This window comes from Scardinius erythrophthalmus, assembly GCF_964197995.2.
Source record: "Scardinius erythrophthalmus genome assembly, chromosome: 1".
Classification (NCBI taxonomy): Eukaryota; Metazoa; Chordata; class Actinopteri; order Cypriniformes; family Leuciscidae; genus Scardinius; species Scardinius erythrophthalmus.
The window spans coordinates 53,693,969-53,719,683 of record NC_138221.1 but is presented as its reverse complement, the minus strand read 5'-3'; the positions used below and the strand labels follow the sequence as shown (position 1 = coordinate 53,719,683).

At 37.8% G+C, this 25,715-nt stretch overlaps 2 protein-coding genes across 3 annotated transcripts in view; one reads left to right on the top strand and one right to left on the bottom strand.

Annotated features, from left to right (window-relative positions):
- rapgefl1 (Rap guanine nucleotide exchange factor (GEF)-like 1) overlaps positions 1 to 17,674 on the top strand; it is a 38,547-nt gene extending 20,873 nt beyond the window's left edge. The window contains exons 7-15 of the mRNA XM_081382956.1: positions 801 to 898; positions 1,713 to 1,835; positions 2,928 to 3,106; positions 3,726 to 3,816; positions 4,193 to 4,243; positions 5,318 to 5,405; positions 9,515 to 9,579; positions 12,561 to 12,615; positions 17,405 to 17,674. Coding sequence (XP_081239082.1) covers positions 801 to 898; positions 1,713 to 1,835; positions 2,928 to 3,106; positions 3,726 to 3,816; positions 4,193 to 4,243; positions 5,318 to 5,405; positions 9,515 to 9,579; positions 12,561 to 12,615; positions 17,405 to 17,529 — 875 coding nt within the window. The 3' untranslated portion in view covers positions 17,530 to 17,674. The remainder of the gene's footprint in view (positions 1 to 800; positions 899 to 1,712; positions 1,836 to 2,927; positions 3,107 to 3,725; positions 3,817 to 4,192; positions 4,244 to 5,317; positions 5,406 to 9,514; positions 9,580 to 12,560; positions 12,616 to 17,404) is intronic.
- Positions 17,675 to 21,311: 3,637 nt separating this feature from the next.
- Positions 21,312 to 25,715, bottom strand: part of ppp1r9ba (protein phosphatase 1, regulatory subunit 9Ba) — a 43,048-nt gene continuing 38,644 nt past the window's right edge. For both annotated transcript variants that reach the window (XM_081382933.1, XM_081382934.1), the window contains exons 10-11: positions 25,489 to 25,585; positions 21,312 to 24,950 (exon numbers count right to left, since the gene is read on the bottom strand). In XM_081382933.1, the coding sequence (XP_081239059.1) occupies positions 24,897 to 24,950; positions 25,489 to 25,585 (151 nt within the window). In that variant the 3' untranslated portion in view covers positions 21,312 to 24,896. The remainder of the gene's footprint in view (positions 24,951 to 25,488; positions 25,586 to 25,715) is intronic.

Genomic DNA, 25,715 nt, shown 5'->3' with positions numbered 1-25,715 from the left:
AAGAAAATTTTGTGCATTTTAATGTTAAATTCATCAATCTGGTGCACTTTGAGAGTTCAAAATTAAAAGCTCCAACCCATATTCAATGTGCAATTTAAACGAAAATTTCAAAACTCTTTTAGTTACAGTGTCTATTTACGTTACACCTATAATAGTTATAATATTAATCACATGACAGTAATAGCCATATTTTGTAAAACAATAAAGGAAACTTTCATAATTAGTTTTGTACCAATTTTAATACTTGGGCCTTTGATCTACGTGTTTCATGGACTGGTCTGTCAGAACAAAAAAACCTAACGCTGACTTTTTCTGATGCATACACTGGCACAAACCCAGCACCGCCAATTAAGCAAAACAAAACGAATGGGCCGCCGATGTACAAATTTTATGGGCCGTGAAAAAGAAAAATAATGTATGAGTATGAGATGTATCGGCCCAAAAAGCACGTCGGCCCACCTGGAAAGTGTGCGGTATGTCCGATGGCCAGTCCAGCCCTGGTTGTACAAGTTGTTAGCACTCGTGAACTGTCGTATACTGTGAGTGATGCTGCGGAGCGAGCGGGAAAACCTGGAGCGGATTAGCGGAATCAGCGAAATGCTTTGAGCGGAGCGGTGGGGGGTGGGGAAGAGGGGCACCTCAGTCGATGAGGGCAGAGGGGCAGTGGCTCTAGCCACCGGGCCACCCCCCTGTGCACGGCCCTGGATCCAGACCTTGATTCACTGCTTGGGGTCACAACATTTTTCAGAATGTCTTCGATCATCTGCTTTAACATCACAATCTAATCTGTGTTTGCTCAGAGAAGGCTGTGTTCCGTCCCAGCGACGAGGCCGTTTTCACCACCCTGGGCGTCAACACCCACCTGTTCGCCTGCGAGGCCTCAGAGCTCGAGAGCTTGGTGAGAACCGTGGGCGAGACATTCATGTTGGGTGGGGGGAGTGGTGCTGCCATGCCTTCATAAATAGCAACCATTAATGCCCACACTGGATTGCTCACTTATGATTATCATGTGGCAAACACCATGAATTACAATGTTCAGTGAAGGTGTTATCCACTATAGTGTTGAGGACTTTATACAGTGGTTTAGAAATTATTAAAGGCATTCGACTGCCATCAAAATCTCTTTTTATTCAAGCACAAACTGAAAGTAGTATCACAGTGTCACAGTTATTTCAAATCTGAAATTGTAGTTCTGTCATGAAAACTCTTTGTGTGTTTGGCATGCTAATGGGTATGACAGTGATGATATGCTTGGTCTTGGCGGAATAGATCTGCTACACTGCTGGTGCTCTAGAGCAAGGACAGGATTTGCTACTGCAAACACATACACAACACGCTGCTGCTGTTCAATATAGCATGCATGAATTACCGGGAGCAGATCTATACAGGTGGAGCTGGGGAAGGTGGAGGGTTTCTGAAAACGCTCTGCACTGCTAAGGCAAATGCTAACCAGGTATGAGCAGGGAGCTGATTGGCTACTGATACAGCAAATTGAGTTAAGGATTAGCCTGCACCATTTAGAGTTTCATGACAGAACTTTGTATTTCAGCTTCGCTGTTTGAGAGAAAATGCAGTTAGAAACCCAAGGATGAAAGCAAATATTCAAGGCTTGGGGGCACTAAATGTAGAAGTTATTAAAAACCCATATTGACTTGTCCCCCTCAGTGTCTTTTGGTGAGTCTGGTCCTCATCCACTTTTCTTTGTTGGTCAGATACCTCTCCCTGAGGAGATCCACTGGTCACCAGGCGACAGCAAACTCCATGACATGAGTGCAGAGGAGGTGGCCAATCAGCTGGTGGTGTTCGACTGGGAACTCTTCAGCTGTGTGCACGAGGTCAGGACGCTACGGCATTCAGCACTGTTTCAACACACACTGACAGTCCAGCAGACAGATATTGTATTGCATTGTGCACATAATAATATCAAAACATTTCATGCTTTCAGACAGATATCAGGAGATTCATTCTCAAAGGACAAATTCTTTGCGTCCTGTGCATTAAACTGGTTATTAGTTGTTGTTTTTTTGTGTGCATGGCAGCGGCTTTCATCCAAAGCAACTTACAGTGCATTCAAGGTCAATTTTATTTGAATGTGGGAATTAGACTCACAACTCTTTTTTCCAGTATCACGCTCTTCCAGTTGAGCTACAATTAATTAGTCATTTTTAAATTAGTAACATTTATTTATTTACTTTTGAGGTTTTTGCATTAATAAATGTGAGTCTAAGATTTTCAGAATTTAGAGGTTTGTTAAATTTCTAAAACAGTGTTCTATTGTTACCTAAAAATAAAACTGTTGGAAGTTGAAATAAAGCTGAAATTAATTAAAATATAAATATTAGATAAACTTAACCTTGAACAAAAGTTAAACTTAGACAAAAACTCTAAAATTAGAAATGCTGCCTTGACAACTAACTGAACTGAAGTTGAAGTACTAAAATCACCAAAACAGAAATAAATTATTTAAAGCGATATAGAAATATATAAAACAAAAACTAATAAAAATTACAAAAGCACATAAAAAATACATATGAATGTAATACAATGAAAAAAATATAAATAGAAAAATATGAATAAATGCTATAATAATAAATTCATAATTCTGAAATAACACTGTCCTAAAATGATCAACAATATATCGTTATTTGTCAGAATGCATATTTTTAATTGGTATATCCTTATATCCCTACAGGCTGGGTTACTACAAGTCTGATCAAGGCTTGTCTAGAGAGCTACAACACACTCTGTAGTTTTCCAATGCAATCAAATGTGTGCCTTAGGAAACTGGCTTTAAGTTCAAGGCTAGTCGCATAGCAAAGTTCATGTAAAAACAACAAAACTTTATGGCACGTTATGCAATGTTTTCTCTGTTTCCAAGTGTCTTAGTTCCTGTTCTGGTTTGATTTTTATTGTTGTTGTTTGAACAGGTGGAGTTTGTGTGTTACGTGTTCCACGGGGAACAGGCTCGCTGGCGCCCCCTTAACCTGGAGCTGATCCTGCAGCGATGCAGTGAAGTGCAGCACTGGGTCGCCACAGAGATCCTGCAGTGCCAGTCGCTTCCAAAGAGGATACAGCTACTGCGAAAGTTCATAAAGATTGCAGCCTTGTGAGTGTATATGTGTTTGTGCAGAGTACAAGCTAAATCCGCTTATGAAGGTGACAGAAATGAATTATTCAGGAATCGTCAGAACCGTGAACATGTTAACATGTGACCACCCACGTATATCAACACCTGTTCAGTATTCAGCTACTTGAAGGGTGTGCGAGCAGTGATTTCACATACAATGAGGTTAGCCAATCATAGCAGAGTTAATTTGCATATAGTCTTAAAGGTGCAGTAGCAAATAAATATCAGCTTTATTCTAAGGGCCACTGGAAAGATGCTGAATGTAAAATTAAATTAATCTGTTTTTGGTGAACGAAAACTTGACTAAAGTTCCCTGAAGTGGACCTCTTATTCAAATTCTAGTGTTATTTAAGGATTTTTTTTATCTACTATTATAGTCCTTATGTGCTTTGTCATTTTTAATACCCTTTTTATGGTTTACCACTTCTACATTGCTTCAACTTGTTTTTTTTATGTCAGTTTTAGTCAGTTTAATCATTTTTAATGCTGATTTTAATACTATTGACTTCTTAGTTTTTAAGTTCTTCATCTAACATTTATTATGTTTTATCCAAGTAACACTGCCTCATTCTTGTGTGTGTGTGTGTGTGTGTTTTAGATGTAAACAGCAGCAGGATCTGCTGTCGTTCCTGGCGTTGGTTCTGGGACTGGACAACCCTGCAGTCAGCCGCCTACGTCTGACCTGGGAAGTGAGTGCATTTGTTTGTTAATCTCCCGCTTTCTTTTCACTTCTCTTTCTCTCTCACACTCACACACAGTCTCTTAGCACCTCTGCCTACTCTCGTTCCCAAGAACCGCCGAGTGTTATTCTTGGCAGGAGGTTATTAGCAGTTGCCATGGCAACGGAACTGAATTAGCTTCTGCCGTTCCGAAGGAAATATTTCCATGTCCACCTGTCCTCGATCATGCTTTTTTAAATAATATTAAAAACCCCTAAATCCAGGTTTTTTTTTTTTTTTTTTGCCTCATATGTGTTGGTTTTCATCCATCCGATTCCTAATAGAGATTCAATTGCCAATTGAAATGTGTTGGTTACTAATTGCATATGTATGTGTGTTTTGGCAGGGTTTGCCAGGAAAGTTCCGAAAGCAGTTTCAGCAGTTTGAGAGCCTTGCGGTAAGCGAAGAAAATCACAAATGCAATGTCTTTAATATCTCAATTGTTTCTCCTAGACAGACAGCAATGAGATTAAATTGCTTTGGTCTCTTACTTTCTCTTGGGAAAAAAAAGACTCCTCTAGAGTTTCTGATCAGATCTTAATAATGTCTTGATCTGTGCTCAGATTTGCAAAGATCAAAAGTTAGAGATCTCATAATGAGCTCAATTGTTTCTCATTGATTTCTCAGTAAAACCAGTAATATTGTCAAATATTATTACAATTTAAAATAGCTCTATTTTAAATGTAATTTATTCCTGTGATCAAAGAAATTTTCAGCATCATTACGCCAGTCTTTAGTGTCACATGACCCTTCAGAAATCATTCTAATATGCTGATTTGCTGCTCAAGAAACATTTCTTGTTATTATCAAATTGAAAACAGTTGTGCTTGCTGTGGAAACTGTGATACATTTTGTCAGGACTCTTTGATGAAAATTCAAAAGAACAACACTTATTTGAAATAGAAATTTTGGTAACACTTTACTACAAGTCCATATATGTAATGCATTATAAAAGTATTTTTAAAGCATTAATTATGCCTTGTTAATTATGCCATTATAATGCTTGTCTATTCATTGAACACACCTTTAGAAAGTAAAATGCATTAAAACACATGACAAACAACCAATTTCAGCTGTAACAATGAATCTGCAAATTTTATAATGCATGGTTACAATTATTTCTGAAAATATATAATGCATTAAAACATGCATTATGCATACTTTTATAATGCATTATAGGCTACATAAAGGCTAGTGTTACCAAAATATGTGTTGCAATGTACAATACTTCACTGTCACTTTTGATCTATTTACATCCTTATTCTACTCAGTACTTATAATAAAATAAATATTTGTATGACTTTAAATAAATACTTTATTTCTAAGTTAGCACTTGAATGCATAACTGTTAACTCCATGAAGTCTCTTGAGCTCTGAAAGAGCGATGCGTTATTTCGTCACTCTGAATGCTGGTGTGACATTACATGTTTGACAGCATTTGTAATGATGTTGTTGTTTATGTTTGCCACAGGACCCTTCGAGGAACCACAAGTCCTACCGAGACCTTCTAGCAAGCCTGAGAGCCCCACTCATACCCTTCACTCCACTGCTGCTAAAGGGTGAGTCCCTCGCATGTACAGTAGCGCCAGTGTGCTCTCGTCTCTTCCTTCAGCTGTTGTCCATATGTGTTCCTATAAAGTGGCCTCCTGCCACGGCGGCCTCTGTGATTTGAAGTGGGTCTGAAAGGCCCCGCCTCATTAATTAACGCCCCTCTGTTGTGCAGATCTTTACATGCAGGATTGCAGACCCCCCGCAGCCAAACATACAGCAGCGATCAACATGCATGCAAACACATTAGTGATACGCCTACACACAAACATGTGTATTTATGACAGAGCTTCTGTTGTTTTTATTTTACTGAGCTAATCACATTTTCTATTTTCTCTTCTCTAACCCTGAACTTAACCCTTACAGAAACATTGTAGCATTTTTAGATTGCCATTAAGACATTATTTAGCTCCTTTAAGGGTTTCCTTGTGGACCCACAATATAGGATTTGTGTACCATGCTTAAGGGGATATTTGGTCTCCACAATAAAAGCAAAACCTGACCCACACTTTGTTGCTGCAATTCATTAAAAAGTTTCATTATATGCACAAATTGTTGCCTGAAAAGCACACATATAATTACACAAAGGTCTTTTAATAGAGGCTCAAGGCACATTTTCTCAAACAGTAACGGCTAAAACAGGAAATGTATTGACACATTTTAGCATCTTATACTACAATGTTTCTCTTACATTCTTAAAAATTTTTTTTAAATAAGTCCTCACCCAGGCTGCATTCATTTGATCAAAAATACTGTAAAAATAGAAATATTGTAATATATTTTAGCATGTAATTTATTCCAGTGATGACAAAAGCATTTTGCATTTTCAGCATCATTACTCCAGTCTTTAGTGTCTCATGATCCTTCAGAAATCATTCTAATATTATGATTTGATGCTCAAGAAACTATTTTTTTCTCTCTCTCTCTCTCTCTCTCTCTCTCTCTCTCTCTATATATATATATATATAATATAAAATGACCTAATTTGCTTTCTTTGTCCTTCAGTACTTTTGTACACCTTATTGTACTTTCGTAAGGTTTCGTACACACGCACGCACGCACACGCACGCACGCACGCACGCACGCACGCACGCACGCACGCACGCACGCACGCACGCACACACACACACACACACACACACACACACACACACACATCCTGTCCAATCTGTCCTCTCTCATATCTGTAGTCTCTCTCCATGTCTTTTCACTCCCGGTCTCCTTCCCTGTAGGTGCTCATGACTCAAGCCTGTCAGGATCAGTTGAGCATCAAAGTCTTTGCTGAGCATTGCTCTGCGTTTCAGTCTGACACACACATCTCTATCACGAGACACACAGGCTTCAGAATACAAACCATTGGCTTTACAGTTAGGAAACAATGAACACAGCACCAGTAATTTCAAAACTCGAATTCTTATTTAGCAGACTGATTCATTTTGATCAAAACACTGATATGTTTTTCATAACTGATAAGTGTTCTCATAAGTTACCATCGCAACATTTTAATATTCAATAGGGATTCGTCAAATTGATCAAAATTGACAGTAAAGGCATTTATAATATTACAAAATATTCTATTTTAAATAAAAGCTGTTTTTTTTTACTTTCTATTTATCAAATAATTCTGTTTATCAAATAATATATATATATATATATATATATACATATATACATACATATATATATATATATATATATATATATATATATATATATATATAAAAAAAATTCTTACATAACGTGACGCTGAAGACTTTCATTACAAGAAGTAATGATGCTGAAAATTCAGCTTTGACATCACAGGAATAAATTACATATTAAAATATATATGAATGTAGAAAATGGTTATTATTGTTATCCAAAACTAAAAAATTAAAATGTTAAGCTAATTCGAAATATAATTAAATAGTATATAAATAATATTAAACATTACAATACATTGACTTATTTTTGTCTGTCAAATACAAATCAAATTTCTTTTTTTCAAAAAGTGGAACTTTTTGCAGTTGTTCTCCTTTTGTATTTAATTATGAGGTTCAAATACTTCATTTTGGTGACCTTTTATGCACTAATTTGTGCTGGATTAGCTTCTCTGCTGGCATCTTAACGAGTACGCTTTTTGATGCACCTAAAATATTTACTGCATTGTTGTCAAATTGCTTCCTCATGTAACACCAATATCACTGAATATCCCACTATGTTTTATTATTATAATTATGCTACATTTATATGGCTATTATATTGTAGACTATTGAGTGGATAAAATATAGAAATCCTTTTAATAAAAAAAAAAAAAAAAAAAAAAATATATATATATATATATATATATATATATATATATATAAAAAAAACCCTCCACCCCATCATTCGGAGGCGATGCTTCTTCACCATTGCTTTGAAAAGTGTATTGCGAGAACTCTCTCTGAACTGCACACGCGTGGCACACACACACATCCAGCTACAATAATCATATTAATTTGAAACAGCAACCCAGAATATTTGTCACAAGCATTGATTAAAACAATGATGACGATAATCACATAAAAAAAAAAAAACGACTTAAATTCTGGACCTTTGGCAGTGAGGGGGGGTTCGTTCGAACCACCCAAACCCCCCCTGCCTACGGGCTTGAAGGAGCGAAAGAGGAGTAGGAGTTCATCACGCTTCACCTCCTGACCTGCTTCTCTGAGACGGTTTCAACAAAAAGCCAAACATAAAAAATGCAACACGTGTCACATTTCGCCCCGCCATCACAAGCAAACATCCCAAACGACTTCTTCAGCTTTCTTTCCAAGGTCACAATTGTATCGCCTGTGTAGTCTGAAATATCACCCAAATCATTTGAGAAGATTTTTTTAACATATTATCCATCTAAATTTATGATGAACATAAAACATATACAGTACATATACAACTCCTGCTGTATTCACATAGAAAGGATTTCAGATCAGATGACATTTCTGAACACAAATAATACTGTCTGTCAACTACTAACATCATTCTAACATCTTTATCCAAGCAGACACATGACAATTTACACTTTCACAGCTCCTTGCAGGCCATCGAGGAAACAAATCCGTTAAACACCGTCAGACTACAGATGAAGCCATGCTATGAGCATCACAAACCTTAAAAAGGAATTTACAAGACTTTTCTAAATGTTTGGACTCAGACACATTGCATTGTAGGCAACAGTCCATGAGAAATAAACTGGTTGCATACTGTAAATATTGTCAGTAAGAAAAAAAAACGTACTGAAAACATGTTACTATATAATATACCGCATCCTTAATTCATTTCAGAAAGGATTGCAGTCAGAAAGCATGCTAAAGGAAGTTTTTTAGGTCGTCCTTCTTTACATTAGTGATGTCTCATTCAAATAACTCTTTTGAACTGATTCGTTTCAATGATTGATTTGAATCGATTCGCAAATCACTCAGTTTGGCAGTATACATATAATCTACCGTTTGGTAAGATTTCTTAAATGTTTTTGACAGAAGTCTCTTATGCTTGCCAAAGCTGCATTTTATTTGACATATCATAAACACAGTACTATTGTGAAATAGTATACCAATTTAAAACAGCAGTGTTCTATATCAGTGTTCTATCAGTTTTCCGAACTGGTCTCAAACAAACAAACAAAACCGCCATATAGTAGGGCTGCACAGTTGTGAAACGCGCAGACAGAACAGCTGAACAGCAGGGCTCAAACAGTCGTGTGCAGATAACAACTTTTATTGGCCGATACGGCCTCTCTCTCTCTTTACACAATCATCTGTATTCAATACACTCATCCTGACAGCATGTAGTGTCTCTAACATTCTCCTTTTCTCTCATGTTCGCTGTCTCTCTATCTCTCTTTTTTCACCAGACCTGGCCAAGGTACTGACAGATCACCCATCATGACATGATGACTGTTCACTTCTCCTTCTCCTTCTCGCTCGCTTTCTCTCTCTCTCTTTCTCTTTTCTTGCGTGTGAGTGTCAAGCTTCGGTTCAGCTCAGCCAGAAAGAAGACGCCTGGCTGAACGAGTGATGGCATGATGGCATGTCATTACATAACAGTTCCCTTTATTATGCATTCACTCTCTCTCTCTCTCTCTCTCTCTCTCTCTCTGCAGATCTGACTTTCCTTCATGAGAGCTGTAAGTCTTTCCATGGGGAGCTGGTTAATTTTGAAAAGATGGTGAGTTGGCACATATAATGGAAGTAATGATGTGCTTACATTAATGCACACACATATTTGCCTAGCTGCCTAAACGAGGGCAAACCACAGAATTCTGTTTTGATTAAAAAAAGCTGTAATTATTTTAATTATATTTTCTACAGACTAGCTCTAACCTGATCCCTTCTGCTAAGAGGAACCTTTTCAAATTCAAGAAATTGCGAACAAGAGCAAGCCCATAATAAGCCAAGATAAATCTAAATATACTGAAAAGAATACCAAAATATCGTGACCCACATCTTCCCACTTTAATATCCTCACAAACTTGATGGCTTTATGAATCGAACCCAAACAAGCCCAAAAACGCGTAGAATAAGTGGTCATGGCAACACTTAGAGAGTGCGCTCTGAAGCACCCTTACAAACAGAAACAAAACATGACGCCTGTGTAAACCTTCACAGGCTCAATGGGAAAATGTAGGCATACCTGTTGCAACATTTTTGCAAAAAGCAAAATACGTACCAATATGTAGCTATATATCACTGTAGTTTCCAACAGAAATGAACACTAGGAAGTAAAACAGCAAGCACTTTTAATCGTTTTCACACACAATTATGATTACAGGGGCAGATTATGGATTAATGACTTGTTTTCACACGACTCCTTGCACAATATTATGACCTCAAAACACTTTTTACCATAGTGCATGATTTGTAAACAAATAAACTTTATTTTGGAGCTTGCATCACTTTACCAACTCCATATGTTCGGTTTACTGACATACTAAGCTTGCTCGGAAGCTTAGCTGGTACTTGTGGATAGTTCGGGTACGAATCCCGCGAAAGACGAGTCAAGATAAAAAGCTCAAACACGAGTTCAAAAAACAAGCTTAAGTGCAATGGTTCAGATTGCGTTTTTATGTCACATTTGCTTTTGTTTACACTATCGGGTAGGTTAAGGGTTTAGTGTTAGTGTACGTTATTTAAAAAAAGTGATGGAGCATTAAAGGGATACTTCACCTCTGGAAAGATGAATGTGTATTTAAAATAGGTCATTTATGTAGAAGAAATGTGAAGAAATTTTTTAATGAGGTTTTATTTAACAAAGTTCGGGAGGAGCAGGTTCAGATAATTAACCAAATCATGCACAGCTGTTGATTAATCAGTAATCAACTCAATGACAGAGTATAAATTCACAGCAGACCTATCTCTGTTCATTGAAAGTTTGTCAGCATCCCTCCTCCACCCCATCTCCTCACTTCCAGTTCCATCTACACTTCCATTTCCATCTACTCTTACCAACTGGGGGGAGTACTTTGGGTTCGGGCCTAACTCCGAGCCCTCCCCCCGGACAGCACGCCAAATACGCATAAACTTATTGTATTAATTATATGTAGATGTGAACTCGTGAAATTTAGAGCTTTCTAGACTGAGAAAAGCCAGAAAATGTATTTTTGGCTTATGTGGATGAAAGACAACAACTCCCAGAATGCACTTGCTTCGCTGCCCTAGGAGGCCACGCCTACCGGTTAGAGAGCGCAGTTGAAAACAACAAGGTTAGGCTACCAGTGAGTCTCTGTGACGAGTCTGCCTGGGATTTCGGCTTTTGCGTTCTACAGTCGCCATTCATCATGTTTACTGGACGAACAGGACGAGGCTGACGGCCGCGGGAGAACGGCGCGAGGCCGGTGGCGTCATTACTGAGACGCGCCGGTCTCATATCTCTCACGGAGGACCGGGAATTTTCTTAGCAATGTTAAAACGCACATCAACCGATCACTTGTTTAGCGTTCATGTAAACACTACATTCAGATTCACCGATCGGAATGAATTCAGTTAGATTGAAACAAAAGGTGTGCATGTAAACAATGAATGGCGACCGCAGAACGCAAAAGCTGAATCCCGGACATTTTGAACGATCTCGCCCACCGGACAAGTCCGGGAAAAGGAGGATGGTAACCCCTACTACTCAGCTTTCTCCTACTACTCAGTTTCCTCCACAGAACAAGAGCCTGCAAGCTTAGCTTCCAAAGAAAGACGGCTGACACTGTGTACATTCTGTGAGTGAGATCCCACCTCCTATGGGCGGGTTGAAAACATGCGGAACAACGCCATCTACTGGCTGTAGTCTTTAGCCTCTGGCCAGAAAATCCTCCGATGACGATTTTTGCGTCATCGGAGGATTTTTTCCAGACAAAAAATACATAAATCTCTCCTCTCAGGGGGATATGAGGGTGGAAAGCACGGTAATTTGAAAATACTACAGGTTTTCTACTAATACAAAGCTTAATGCTAAATCCTGAAGTATCCCTTTAAGCTTTTAGCGCCACTTACCGTACATTTCAATTCAGAACTGCGGTGATAAGTACAAACTCCAACGTGATAAAACGTTTCCATATTTCCGTCCATCTGTTCCGGAAAAATACTCATTGGACATTTCACTTTGAAACTGTAGCGAATGTTGTAAATGTATTTTGCGTTTTGCAAAAATGTTGCCACAGATATGTTTTTCAAATGAGCCTGGGCTGCTGTGAACGGTGTTTAGTTAAAATTGCATAACATAACGAGTATTTGGTCGTGTATTATTACTTTTGTCAAAATAGTGGATGATACCAATCACACGAGACTATGGTTACCATGCTGTCAATCATCGAAATTTCGGGAGTGAGCCGTTTTCTGTACACAGTACACACACACAACGATCATTTATTGTTTTCAGTCCCTTATTTAAATGCGGTTGTCACTCCCGAATTTTACAGTGTGTATGTGGCCAGTGAGTGCAATAAGAATTGTTTTCCAAACATTGTGTATCCCCCCACCCCACCCCACCCCACCCCACAAAATTACACAAAGAATCGTTAAAAAAGAATCTAATGAACTATATGAAGCCCTGATCAAGATATCTTGTACAGCTAATTAGTAGCCACAAGTACATTATTTTGTCATTGTATATCATTAATGAATGAGTGTCAATTAAATCTCTGTCTCCTTTTCTCTACCAAGCACAAAGTGGCTGAGATGGTACGGAGCATCAGGCGGTACAGGAGCACTCAGCTAGGTATGTGTATTTCTGCACACACACACACACACACACACACACACACACGTGCGCACGCATGCACGCACGCACACACGCACCCACCCACCCACACACACACACACACACACACACACACACACACACCCACACACCTGTCTGAGTGGATTAGTTCTAGGAGACTGCAGCTCCACCCTGCCACAGCCCATCTGTCTAGGACAGCACAGCCTCCGGGGCCACGAGCCACAGGGCACCACTTCAAACACACACACACACACAAGCACAAAGGCACATGCCCATGCCCACAGCGTGTGTATACACAAACATGCAACAGCTGGACAGCACTTCAAACTATTTATGTTCACAAACAGTACGATTTGCTGTTGTACATGTGTTTGCATGTGCATTATGTTCATTAATGCAATGTTATTTATAATCACTGAGATACTATTATAGTTTTTTTTAATGATTTGAATTATTTTTATTATTATTTCTTTCTTTTTACATTTAGCGTTTTAAAAAAGTTTTGTTAAAATTGTATACATTTTGTTGTGTGCTTTTTGTAATTTTTACTAGTTTTTAATTTGTGTTTATGGGTTTTTATTTACTTTTATTTCTATTTTAGGGGCCGTTTAAAATTGTATGCATTTTGGCCGTTCATTTACATGACAATGCTGAAAATGCTAATTTTACCGTTATCGTCTCTGTGTAAACTACAAGCACATGCGTATTACGTGTTCAGTCTATAGATGTGTAGTGTTTCTTTACAAGAACATCGGCAAATACTGGCTCAAACTTAGTCATTCTTGAAATCATTCTTCGATCATTTTGAAAATGTTGTCATCTGTACACGAAAACCGTTTTTAGTACATCGTTGTCATGCAAACGTAACCTTAGTTTTAATGAGCTTTAATAACCCTGCTTTATTTGTGTTGATGCTGTCATTGGGTGTTCAAAATGTGCACTAGGTACCTTTTTGTGCTGACCTTTGAGCTCTTGGGGTTTTCTTGAAGCTCAGATTAGTTGAATGTCAGTTTCTAATTATTTTTAGGAGATTCGCTGCCTTGGAATCTCGACTCCCTAGATTCAAATCTTAACGATCACACAAACAAAACATGGTTTCCATGGTAAGCATGACGTTTCGTGAGGTTGAGAAGTCGTGAATCCGTACGCACCCACACAGTTTTTGATTGGTGTCATGCTGCATCATCTGGCGTGCCTTTAAAGAGCATCTGCACCATCACACCCTGCAAAAGATTCTCTTCCCCTTCCTCTCTATGCGAAGTTTGTTTTGAGGTTGTCATGCATAATTGTATCATCACCATCATTTCAAACCACCATTTCTATGATCATCAAGTGGTTAACACACAAACAAACAGATATGGTTGGTAATGGCTTCAAAGACGATTTATTATTTAAAAAGAGATTTAGATGGGATTTTTTGGATTGAGACTCCTCTATAAAATGTTTTTATTTTCATAAAAATAATAATGATTGAATTTTTATAATAGTAGTGAATAGTTCTCAAACTAATCATGACAACCATCCACCCGTAATCGACTTGTCTGACTTTCATCTGATATACAGAGATCATACTATCCTTACTAATAGTGATATTAAATATTTAAAACTTCAGGGCTTCATATATTTAAACACATTTTAGGCTCAATATTAAGAAATGTGCATTGTGCAATAAAGAAGTACTCCAAATAATCTTTAATTAGAATATTTATATCAGTAAGTCTCAAGTGATATATCAGTAAATATGTTAATGGATTTGTAGTATACTTAGTGTGAAATAAATGTATTTAAAATACATTTTGGTATAGTTTTTTTTTTTTTTTTACTAGATTGTTCATCAACGAATCTTGAAAAGAAGTATGACGGTTTCTTCAAAAATATTAAGCAGGACAACTATTTTCACCATTGATTATAATCAGAAATGTTTCTTGACCATCAAATCTGACTGGAAATCAAAGAAAATTCAGCTTTACCATCACAGGAACAAATTAGTTTAAAATACATTCAAATAGAAAACATTTGTTTTAAATTGTAATAATAATTCACAATATTACTGTATTTTTGTAATAAAATAAATGCAGTCCTGGTGAGCATAAGAGACTTCTTTTCCCACAAATTTAAAAACCTTACCAACCACAACTTTTAAATGGACGTGTATTTATTGCCAGCATGGCCTTGGAGTCGCTTCGGCTTCCCTTAAAGGGTTTTTGTTAATGTTGCACCATAGTTTAGCAGCATTATGAGTCAGCTCGGTTTTTGAAATGAATCACTGAGAAAAATATGCTCTATTTTCAGCTATTATGTTAGTATTATTCTTTGTTCTGGAGTTTGTCAGGCTGTTGAAGTCGAGCAGCAGGTCTTGTGCGTCAGGGCACTTATTTCCCTGACTCTTCCTCTGTAATTATCAGGGCTCATTCTCCCTCCATCTACCTGAGTGGATTGCCCTCATCCATTCCCATTAGAGGGATTGATGCCCAGCCAAGCGCACGCCACTTTTTCAGTTTTTTAAAACAATCTTTTTTTTTTCTCTATGCGCAGCGTTTAGATGCACCAAAAACAGCAGCCCGTTATCTTTATCAGCACACATTCATAAAAAAAACTGTATTGTGAGATAATATCTCATCAGACGCTGTTAATTTATGCTGGTGTTGCGTGACACTCCATCTGTCGCCCACGTAACCGGACCCCATTTGCAATGACATTTCTTTAGGGTGGCTGAGGCTCATTGGGTGACGTGCCGAGGCCAGAGGGCATCAATTTCTATGGACAAATTGCAGCCATTGACATTTGTTAGACCATGCACAACTCCATTTCCCTTAGAGCGGGTTTGAACTTTGGGGGAGCTGCTCGGATGCGAGACTTAATGACTCTGTAATTGTCTCTAATGCTCTCCTGCTGTCAACGTGTCAAAGGAAGGATGCTGCAGCCCACAGCTGATGATCTCAGATCAGTTCTGTCATCTGTTTTTACTGTTAGGAAGACAAATCACCAAGGAAATTATTTCAGAATCTCAAATGCTGCTCCAAGGCATCAATGAGACGCTCAAGCAAATGCTCATATTTCAATTTGAAATTCTATAGCCTGTAAAATTGTACAAGACCACATTATCTGCAGGGTTCTGCTATCTAGATTTAATTTTTGTTTATATCAAGTTCCTTTATGAAACATTTGAGAAAATCTGAGTTGCAGTGCATCCCTGTAAAAGTGATCAGTTGACTTAACTTAAAAAAATTGAGTAAACCCGTTACCTTAAAATTATTAAGTAAATAAACTTCATGCCTAATCAGAAAACTTAAGTAATGTGGAACTGTCAAGTTCACATAACTTCTTTTTTTTATTTTTTTATTAAGCATTAAGTTTATTTACTCAATTTTTTTAGGTGAGTGAACTGAACACTTTTTACAGTGATAAATTAAACATGGTTAAATCTCCTGAGCTATGAAAAGGTTTTTCAAGGTATTGCAAAATTGATCTTGCTAGTCAATATTTTTGTCTGGTTTTGTACAAAAAAATATTTTAACATCCTCAACATAAGATTAGTGTAGCCTACACTACTGGAAGATTCTTTTGAAAGAGGGCTCATACTGACCAAGGCTGCATTTATTTAATAAAAAATATACAGTAAAATAGTAAAATTTTGAAACATATGCTAATACATATATTATGGTGAGTGGACAGTGCCACGGATTACCTTCCTAAAGAGATAGTCAGAAGACAGTTTCTTTTTCACGTTTGCCTGTTCATTTTAATATTGGCGGTCTTGCTTCAATTTTGGCACATATTTTGCATACAGTTTTTATTTTTCATTTAGGCAGAAAATGCCTCCCATAGAATCTGATGCAGAGTCAGAGAGACCGTTTTTTTTCTTGAGATCAGAGAGGACAAAGTGCAGCTATTCATAGCTACTGAAAGAGCTGCTTTCCTTTCTCTCTCTCTCTCGCTCTCGCTCTCTGTTCTTGGAATTTTTTTTTCGCTCTTTCTTTTTAAAAAGTGTCTTAGCAACGGATGCTGTGTGTGTAAAGTCAGGTCAGCTGGACATGAGCGTTTGTGAGCGGAGCACGTGCATGCCGGGATCTCAGCTCTACCACGCCACCATGTGGTCAGCCACAGTATCACCCCATACTCAATACAGATCATTTCTTCAGCGGAACACAGATGTTTTGCAAAAGAGCAGTTTGATGCTGTTTACTAGCTTCATTTTTTTGCATCCCTGTTCTCAAAATATGTATGAATATTAAAATCATGATTGTTTGATTGCATTTTTTTAGCTAGCTTTTAACAGGTTTCATTTATTTAAAAAATAATTGTTCAACATTGAGAATAATAAGAACCATTATTAACTGAACACCAATAATAGAGCATCAAATCAGCATATTAGAATGATTTCTGAAGGATCATGTGACAATGAAGGATAAGAGTAAGGATGCAGAAAATTGAGCTTTGCATTACAGAAGTAAATCACATTTTAGAATATATTCAAATAGTAAACAGTTACTTTAAACGGTAAAAATATGTCACAATATTTCTGTTTTTACTGTATTTTTGATCAAATAAATGGCCATGGTGAGCAAAAGAGACTAAACATAACATAAAAATTTTAAAAATCGCAATTATTCCAAACTTTTGACCTCCAATGTATAAATATTACATACATTTATTTTGATAAATAATTATAAGGTTTTACAAATTCGAATTTTAGATTTTACGACTTCTGTCTGTTTCTTTAGATTTCTTTCTTCCAGTGACTTTAATTGATTTATTTTTGTCTCTCTTTCTTTCCTCCTCACAGCAATGGAGGCCGAGCCGTCCCCCTCTCACCTCCAGACGAAAGCGTATGTTCGGCAGCTGCAGGTCATCGACAATCAGAACCTGCTTTTTGAGATGTCCAGCAAGCTGGAGCCAAAAGACATGTGAAGGGACCAAGCGTACCTACAAGCCATATCTACAAAACCTCTTGTTCCCTCCAATAAACCCAGACACCCAACCCTTCATTCTCCATTGTCACAGATCAACCCAGCTGGTCTGTCAATCATCTCAGGCTGCGCCTCCGAATCCCTGAACGAGGAAATTTGCTCATGAAAATGGTGTGAATTGTGCTTTTGAGTGATTCTGTGTCAATGTTAATTATGACCACGCATAGGGATCTGGATTCATTTCTGCTTTTATTTTTTTCGCTGTTCACGACTGAAGGGAAACCTGTCCTGATTGCACTGCCATCAGTTGAACTGAACCAAACCGAAATAAGCTTTTCATCCGGGCCTTCAGAGAAACAGACTGCATTTTGACTATTCATTACCCTAAAATACATGAGACAATCTGACCTCTTGAACTCTGACCTCTGGTCTTCCCCCTTCCCCTGCCAACATTGGCACTTTCTGCAACCCTGTGTAACTTGGCTGCAGTCGTTAGATCTTAGTGTTCTGAACAATATGGATCCCCAGCCATCAAATGAGTCCCGAATCCAAGACCAGCTCCAACGTACAGGATGTTTTCATAAATAACCTGAATAATGTAAATGATAAAGTCATAATACACTAGAAATTGGCTTTAAAGGAACACTTCGACTTTTTGGGACTTTAGCTTATTCACCGTATCCCCCAGAGTTAGATAAGTCCATACATACCCTTCTCATCTCCGTGCGTGCTTTAAGTCTGTTTGACGCACCCATGGCTAGCCTAGCTTAGCACAAAGACTGGATGTAAATGGCTACAGCTAGCATACTAATTCCAATAAGTGACAAAATAACGCCAATATTTTCCTATTTTGATTTGTATAGTCACAGTGTGTACAAATAACAAGGTCATATGAGACACAGACATTTTTTAAACGTTTAAATACTGGAACTATTTTCTCAGAAGGCGAAGCACTGCTACTTGGGCGGAGTGATTAGCGCAGCACCCGAGAAGCGCCGTTCCGTCAACAAAACCAACGTGACTAACTAGCTAGTAGCGAACGTGATTTGTGATCATGGCTAACTTTGAGGACTTGTCAGAGGATTTTTATTTGGTATCAAACCAAGATCCAGAACCATATCATTTTGAGCCAGAATACACAGACGAGGAGTTACAAACTTTGGAAGCTGATAGACAATGCCGAACAGACTGAGGTCGAGGGGAGAATCAGAACGGGAATAGCCTACTATTTCACAAACAAGGTCACTGTTTCTCAAAAATGAAAAATGAAAATTTAGTCACTTATTGGGATTAGTATGCTAGCTGTAGCCATTTACATCCAGTCTTTGTGCTAAGCTAGGCTAGCGGTGGGTGAGTCAAACAAGGTGTGTATGGACTAATCTAACTCTGAGGGATACGGTGAATAAGCTAAAGCCCCAAAAAGTCGAAGTGTTCCTTTAACTGGACATTAAAGTGAATGTACAGGAGCTCGTTTACTGCAAAAATGTATTATATCAATATTTCTGTCTTGTTTTTTCGAGAAAAATCTTTTTTTGAAACATAATTGCATAATAATACATTTAATATTTAAACAGTTGTAATATATTTAATATATATTTAAAATCTTATATATAAAGAACACTACATTATGCTAGATTTATACTTAAAACTATTGTTTGTATACAAATTTGAATATATTATGCAATTTTGCTTTTCAAATTACATTTTAATTAAAATTTTAATGTATATTGTTTTAAGGATGTTTAGATATTAGTTCTGAAAAACAAGCAAAAATACTGATACTTATTTTTTTTGTGGTCTTGAAGCCAAATTTAACTTTCACTGCTGTTAATTTATTAACGATTAATAACAGACCAAAAAGAAAAAAGACCAAATGCAGTATTTTATCTTATTTTTGGACAGAACCACTTATACCGCTTAATGTAATATGCCGTTAATATTAGTAGTTCCTGATGGCCCTGCTTCGTTTCAAGTCGAGCTTTACTTGGTCAAGCACTTGTTTTCAGTATGCCTTTGCGTTATGTTGAAAGGGCCAATGGAAATGTTAATTCTCATGACCAGAAAAGTGTTTATTTGCACCCAAGTTTTCTCCTGAACGATCCCAAGCTAATCAGTCAAAATGGGCTCTGTACCGGATGACTTGTCTTGGATTGGACTCTCTCAGGATCTCCTCCTGAGGTCATATAAGGGACGGCCTGTAAGGCTGCACTGTACATATGTCATGTAAATAGCAAAATAAATATGAATATGATTCTATTTTATGTAAGAGCTATGAGATGGACTCTCAAGAAGAATATTTGTTTTGTAAATTAAGAAAAAAAAGTATGTGTACAGTTTAAAAGGGACGACCCAGACAGAGTCTGTGGTTTGCGATGAAAGAATTGTATAGCATATTCGCTGGTTTTGTTGTTTCGGTTTGATATCATTTCTTATCCATTACAGATGACTTGTACATATCCTCTGTTTTGGTTGCATAGTTTTTTTTTTTGCGTTGTCTGTCTGAAATGGATGAATTGTACAGCATGTAGGTGGTTTAGTTGAATTTTGCTGTTTTTATTTGGTAAAAGTTTCTCATTTTGTTTTTATTTGATATTTTTAAAGCGGGTATTCTCTTGTTGTTTTTTGGTTTTGTACAGAAGTCCGTGTTTACAGTGCGATTTCTCTGAAACTCAGACATGTCCAATGAAAGACACGGAGGGCGGGGCAGGAGATACTGCCCCGCCCCCTTTTCTTGACATACGTCAAAGATGCATCTAAAATAAAGCCTCTTGTGATGAGCACTCGAGACGCTCTGCCTCAGTGTTTATTTGGCTCAGTAATGATAATGTTGAGTTTTATATTGCTTAAAACCACAAAGCTTTCTGGGGAGAAAATGTTACAAAGTAGCCAACATATTTTAAAATTACGATTCTCAAACCTTGACATTCAATTTTTAATTATCAGTCAGTACTCTCAAACTTCGAGTATTATATTAGTGGCCTACTCTCGGTTCTTGGCTCATTTTGAGTCGGGCAAGACCAATTCAAACGAATTCAAACTGGTTCGTTCTTTGAAAGAATCGACTCAAAAGAGAATCGATTCGGACATCGCTACATCAGAGCGGATCTGGGTTTCTTCAAAATAAGAAGGAACGCCACGTTTGTCCTAAAATGTAGTGGCATGGATCCATAAAAAGTAGGCCTAATTTCTGTGACAATAACCCTAGCTAACAAAAATGTTCTAAGAATGATTTGCTAACATTCTCATTAAGTTATGAAAATGGTACATTTGACTGCTCTCTAGTCTAAACTATATTTAACAAGTAGCATTAGACAAACATCCAGCTAAAATGTTGACGATGTATGAATATCGTTTTTGTGTTTCGTTATTAAAGAACAGATAACTTTGAACGAACATTCTATTAATGTTTAGAAGTTCTTTCGAACGTTTGTTCATACCTTGCAAGAGCGTTAGCCAAAGTTCTGAGAATGTTCCACGTTAGCTGTGATCGCACCAAATGGAATGACAGAAATAATGACATTCCAAACATGGCCACATACTGATATACACAGAGGGCAACGCATTATTTCCCGCCCTTATTTTTTATGAGACAGAAAAATAATAATGTACGGCCCCTGTTGTATTCTGTATTTGTATTAAGTCTGTAAGTCATTATTTTTTGCAATATCGCTCGGTGCTACTATAATGTCAAAGGAAAAAATACATTTCAACTCAACAAAACGTCATAGCAATGCTCAACGATGTACCTATTCCCACACTGACTTTAAAAACAAGACAAAATTTGCTGTTGCTCAGCACATTTCTGCATTTATTATGACAGTACTTATGCAATTATTGAACATGATGATAATTATTTCAAATGGAGAACATCTTCCTCTTGTTCATGTGACGTAGCAATTTACATGGCATGGGTAAAAAAGAAACTAAAACAGTACAGAGGAAAATGTAGTCGTAAAAGTTCGTAAAACAACTATAAAATCAAAGGTGTTCCTGCTTTACGTTAGGTGTCAGACAAATGTGATAATGCCATAATTATGGAAATTACAATCAAATTACAAGTTGTTGCATTTTCCGCCCTCCAATTTAGTTCCAAACAAGTTGATGCATGTGTAATGACACCACGGTGTTACATCTTTAAACATGTTATTCTGTACATATTTTTATTATTAGATTTCAATTTAAATACACTGTAGACACCAAAAATAAAGAGGAACCAACTTTTATACCAGCAGGTGAGGAGATAAACACAGAGCTCTTTCCTGTACATGGAAGCAAATTCATTTCATTAAAGGCAGCAGCTAAGCTAAGCTAAGCTAAAGTGTGAAATTTAAAAGCGTTAATAAGATTCAAAGTGTTCGTTTCCTCCTTAACTCAGTTTGCTCGTTTCTACAGTGTAATGCACGCGGGGAATAAATGAATGTTTCCATGTTTCAACTGTGCCACCGTCTGGACATCCATACACATGGTCATTGTGTGTTAGCCAGCACATTACAATAATAAATCCCAGCAAACAGAGGCTCATAGTAAACAGAACTATACACAAATATGCAAATATGACCGAATGTCTTAGGTCCTTGTCAAACCAGTGGGCTTCTTCCTTGCAGATGGGAAATCATGGTTTCCTTGACATTGTGCAAATAAAAGAAAAAAAAAAGTTCTATTTTTGAGATCTATATACATTTACAGCGGCGCCAATCATTTTGTAATTTCTCAAATTATTTTCTGCACTTGGTTTGCTAGATAACGCTGAGGTTTCTAGTCAGGGTTAAACAGTCAACGAATTAAGAGCTGTAAAACTGAGATAATAGTCCCATAATTAACGTAGCGAGAAATATCGTTTCCTGCCAGTGCTTGACCTCGCTTGCTTGACAAATTGTTTTAGGTGACTATGACAACAAAAGTCAGACATAAACTCAAGTCTAATTGCGGTTTAGGATGATTGACGCACAAAATACGTTAGATTTACCCGCGGAATATCAATGATTGTAAGATTCCTAGAATAGGCCTATGGGTTTGTTGCATCGTTTTACAAAACTCTTTGTCCCATGTACTCTCAGTGTTACCCTGTTGCTCAACATTTTTAACCAATGACTTGTAATATTGAAAAAAAAGTATTAAAAACTATATGAAAATAAACAATCGCATAAAAAGCTGAACACGTAAATACTTTCAGGGGGAAACGGAAGAACTTCAATACTCTTGAGGGTTTTCAATACTGTGCTGAGTTTACAGGTGTAGTGCCCAATTCTGTGACCCCAGTAGGGTCACAGAATTCAGCACAACACCGGCATTTGAAAAACAAACTCGGTTCTGTTTAATTTATACGGTTGATGTGAGAGGCCCAACAGTGAAGAGAACAGGCCACAGCTATCCGACTGAACTATAATCTCAGGTAATAATGATTTTAAGGGCTGTTCACACAGAAGACATTCTTCAGTTTAAAAACGTGAGAGGCGGTACCTAAGGCTGCGTCCGAAAGCTGAAAAATACACAGAGGTAGGAAGTCAACAAGGCACGTCCTAATCCAATGATCGTGTCACATATCCTGTCTACTAAGAAACCTTCAACTGATTGATTTTTGAAGGCAGCCTAGATGTATCCTTCACTGCCTATGATATCCCACAATTCTGTGTTCCATTTCATGACAGTTGAGCAACAAATAAATATGGGGTCTGATAGGTTGCTGGTCATTTTGTGTAAACAAAGATTCTGACCAACTTTTTCCCGCTTTTAATGTCATTTCTAGCAAGAAAATTTGTATTATAGTAATTCAATAATTGCTTAGTTATCACCAAAGCACTCTCTTATTTTGTTTCAGCAAAGTCATTGCCTGATAGAGCAGCGAGGCAAGTCAGCTGCCTAAGCTTTCGGACGCAGCCCAATAAAGAAAGAAAGGGTCTCGAGACGCTTCACAGCTTCTAAAAAACGGGACACTCGTGTGCGAGTCAGCGGAGAAGCGAGACAGTCCAAGACGTTATTTTCTTACAATAGAAAAATAACGAAAAGCAGTGAACCAGCGCTTACATTAACTGACGCACTCAATTAGATGCAAGAATTTACATAAGAATGGGTTTACGAAGATTTGACACAAAGTATGCTTGTGTCAACACACTAAATGAGACCACTGAACCCTCACAATTGCTGTCAAAATTCCAGTTTTCCCAGGAGAACAATTTAAAAGAACACATTTAAGACAAAAAAAGACCAAAGTGGCTTATAACACCACAAAACAACTAAAAGGAGATTCCATATCAATGTATATGGAATGATAATACTGAATCAAATCACGTCCAGCAGGACAGAGGACAATGAAAGCCAACAGAGACAGACTTTAGGATTCTCCAGGACTCTGTAGTGCAATCCAAGTGCACTTACCGTGGTCCCTGGAGACCAAAACATTGTAGTAAACACACTAAGAGTGCTTAAAACAGAGAGGGCTGGTGTAAGGTTTTGTGTAGCATTTAAGCAAGGCCATATTTCTGATTACACCATCACATTGTCAGGCGGCTCGGTCACATTGTCGGGTTGACCGAGGCACACTGTGCAGTGCACATACACACTGCATCAACTAACCACAAGCGCTGGAGATTAAGCACAGGGTGATGTTTCTCCTGTGAAGAAACCATTACCCATAAGCCCCTGTTCATTCTACACTCCCATTACCATATCTTTTACACAGAAAGAAAACATAAGAAGCTCCTGAACGCTAACTCTAAATGTCAAGATTACACTTTTCACACCCTGTTTTCCAATTTGGCCTAAAAAACAAAAACTTGACCATCTCTTTTGCCATGCAAAAATGGACTTTCACTGTATTATTTGCCTAGATGTGAAAAGTAAAGCCCTTACCCCACCCCACCCCCCCAGCACATTGCTTAAGCGATTTTAATATTTAAATATATGCCAGAATATATACAAACAGTCCTCTTGTCAGTCACTGCGATACAGGCCGCCCCTCGCTCCGATCCTACATTTATTAATGGTGCGTGTTGGCATCCGTGCGGTCTTCGTCCGGCAACCGCTTCGTTCTTCTCCTGCAAGCATGTGAGTGAACATTTATTAACGAAGAGGTTCTACATTCCTGCCGAGAGCAGAGAGGCTCATAATACCTTTAAGGGCGCTTAAAAAGAAACAAGGAGAACATGAATAAATGACTATAAAAAGGGCCTCCTGATAGCTAGACGTCCCTCAGGCGTCTGGTACAGTGTTTGTTTTGTCCCCTCTTTGTCCCCGGTAACATCCCCTCAGCATGTTTCCTGTAGTTCATCACGTTCTTCAGGTCATGGAGGAAAAATGTGGTCGGAGGGTAGAGTGGGCGGAGTTGAAGGCGTTTCTGTCGTTCTCTCCGTCAGTTCCACAGTGGAAGGCTTACGAAGGCTCCAAGCTCTTCAGAGCGCCAACCTTTGACTCCAAGTCAGTAATCTGAGATGGAAACACATTGGAGTTTAAGCCAGTTACATTTAATATTTACATTTTTATAAGCATGGCAGATGCTTTTATTCGTAAATAATTTAAATGCCCTTCAAAGGCTGCGTCTACTTGATCAAAAATACAGTAAAACGGTAATATTGTGAAAGATTATTACAATTTAAAATAGCTGGTTTCCCTTTTCATTTATTTCAAAATGTAATTTATTCCTGTGATGTCAAAGCTGAATTTTCAGCATCATTACTCCAGCCTTCAGTGTCACATGACCATTCAGAAATCATTCTAATATGATGATATGCTGCTCAAACCCCAAATTTTGAATGGTAGTGTAAACGTTAACCCTAAGTATGATAAATATTAAGAGTGATGTTTGTTTTAGCAGGAACCAATAGTGTAGTATAAAACTAGTATTTGCATTCAAGTATGCAGACCACACAGGCATTGTAGTCGCAACGTCAAACGTAGCTGATGTATGAGTGAATGAGAATGATCTGCAGTGGCAGTTTCTGGAAATACTGATTTCCAAACGCACCTTCTCCTGGAGATTTTCTGTCTCCACCTTGTGGCTGGCCTCTGACTCCTCTTGTGCTCTGCGCTGCGCAGTCTCCTTCTTCAAATACTCAATCTCTCTGCATTAGGACACACACATAAACACAGCTTAGTTTAAACCCTTTCGCTGGGTCACATGAAGGAGTTTTGTCCAAATCCTTCAACCACAAACCATATGATACATGCTTATTTAGCTTTGTAATCCTGATT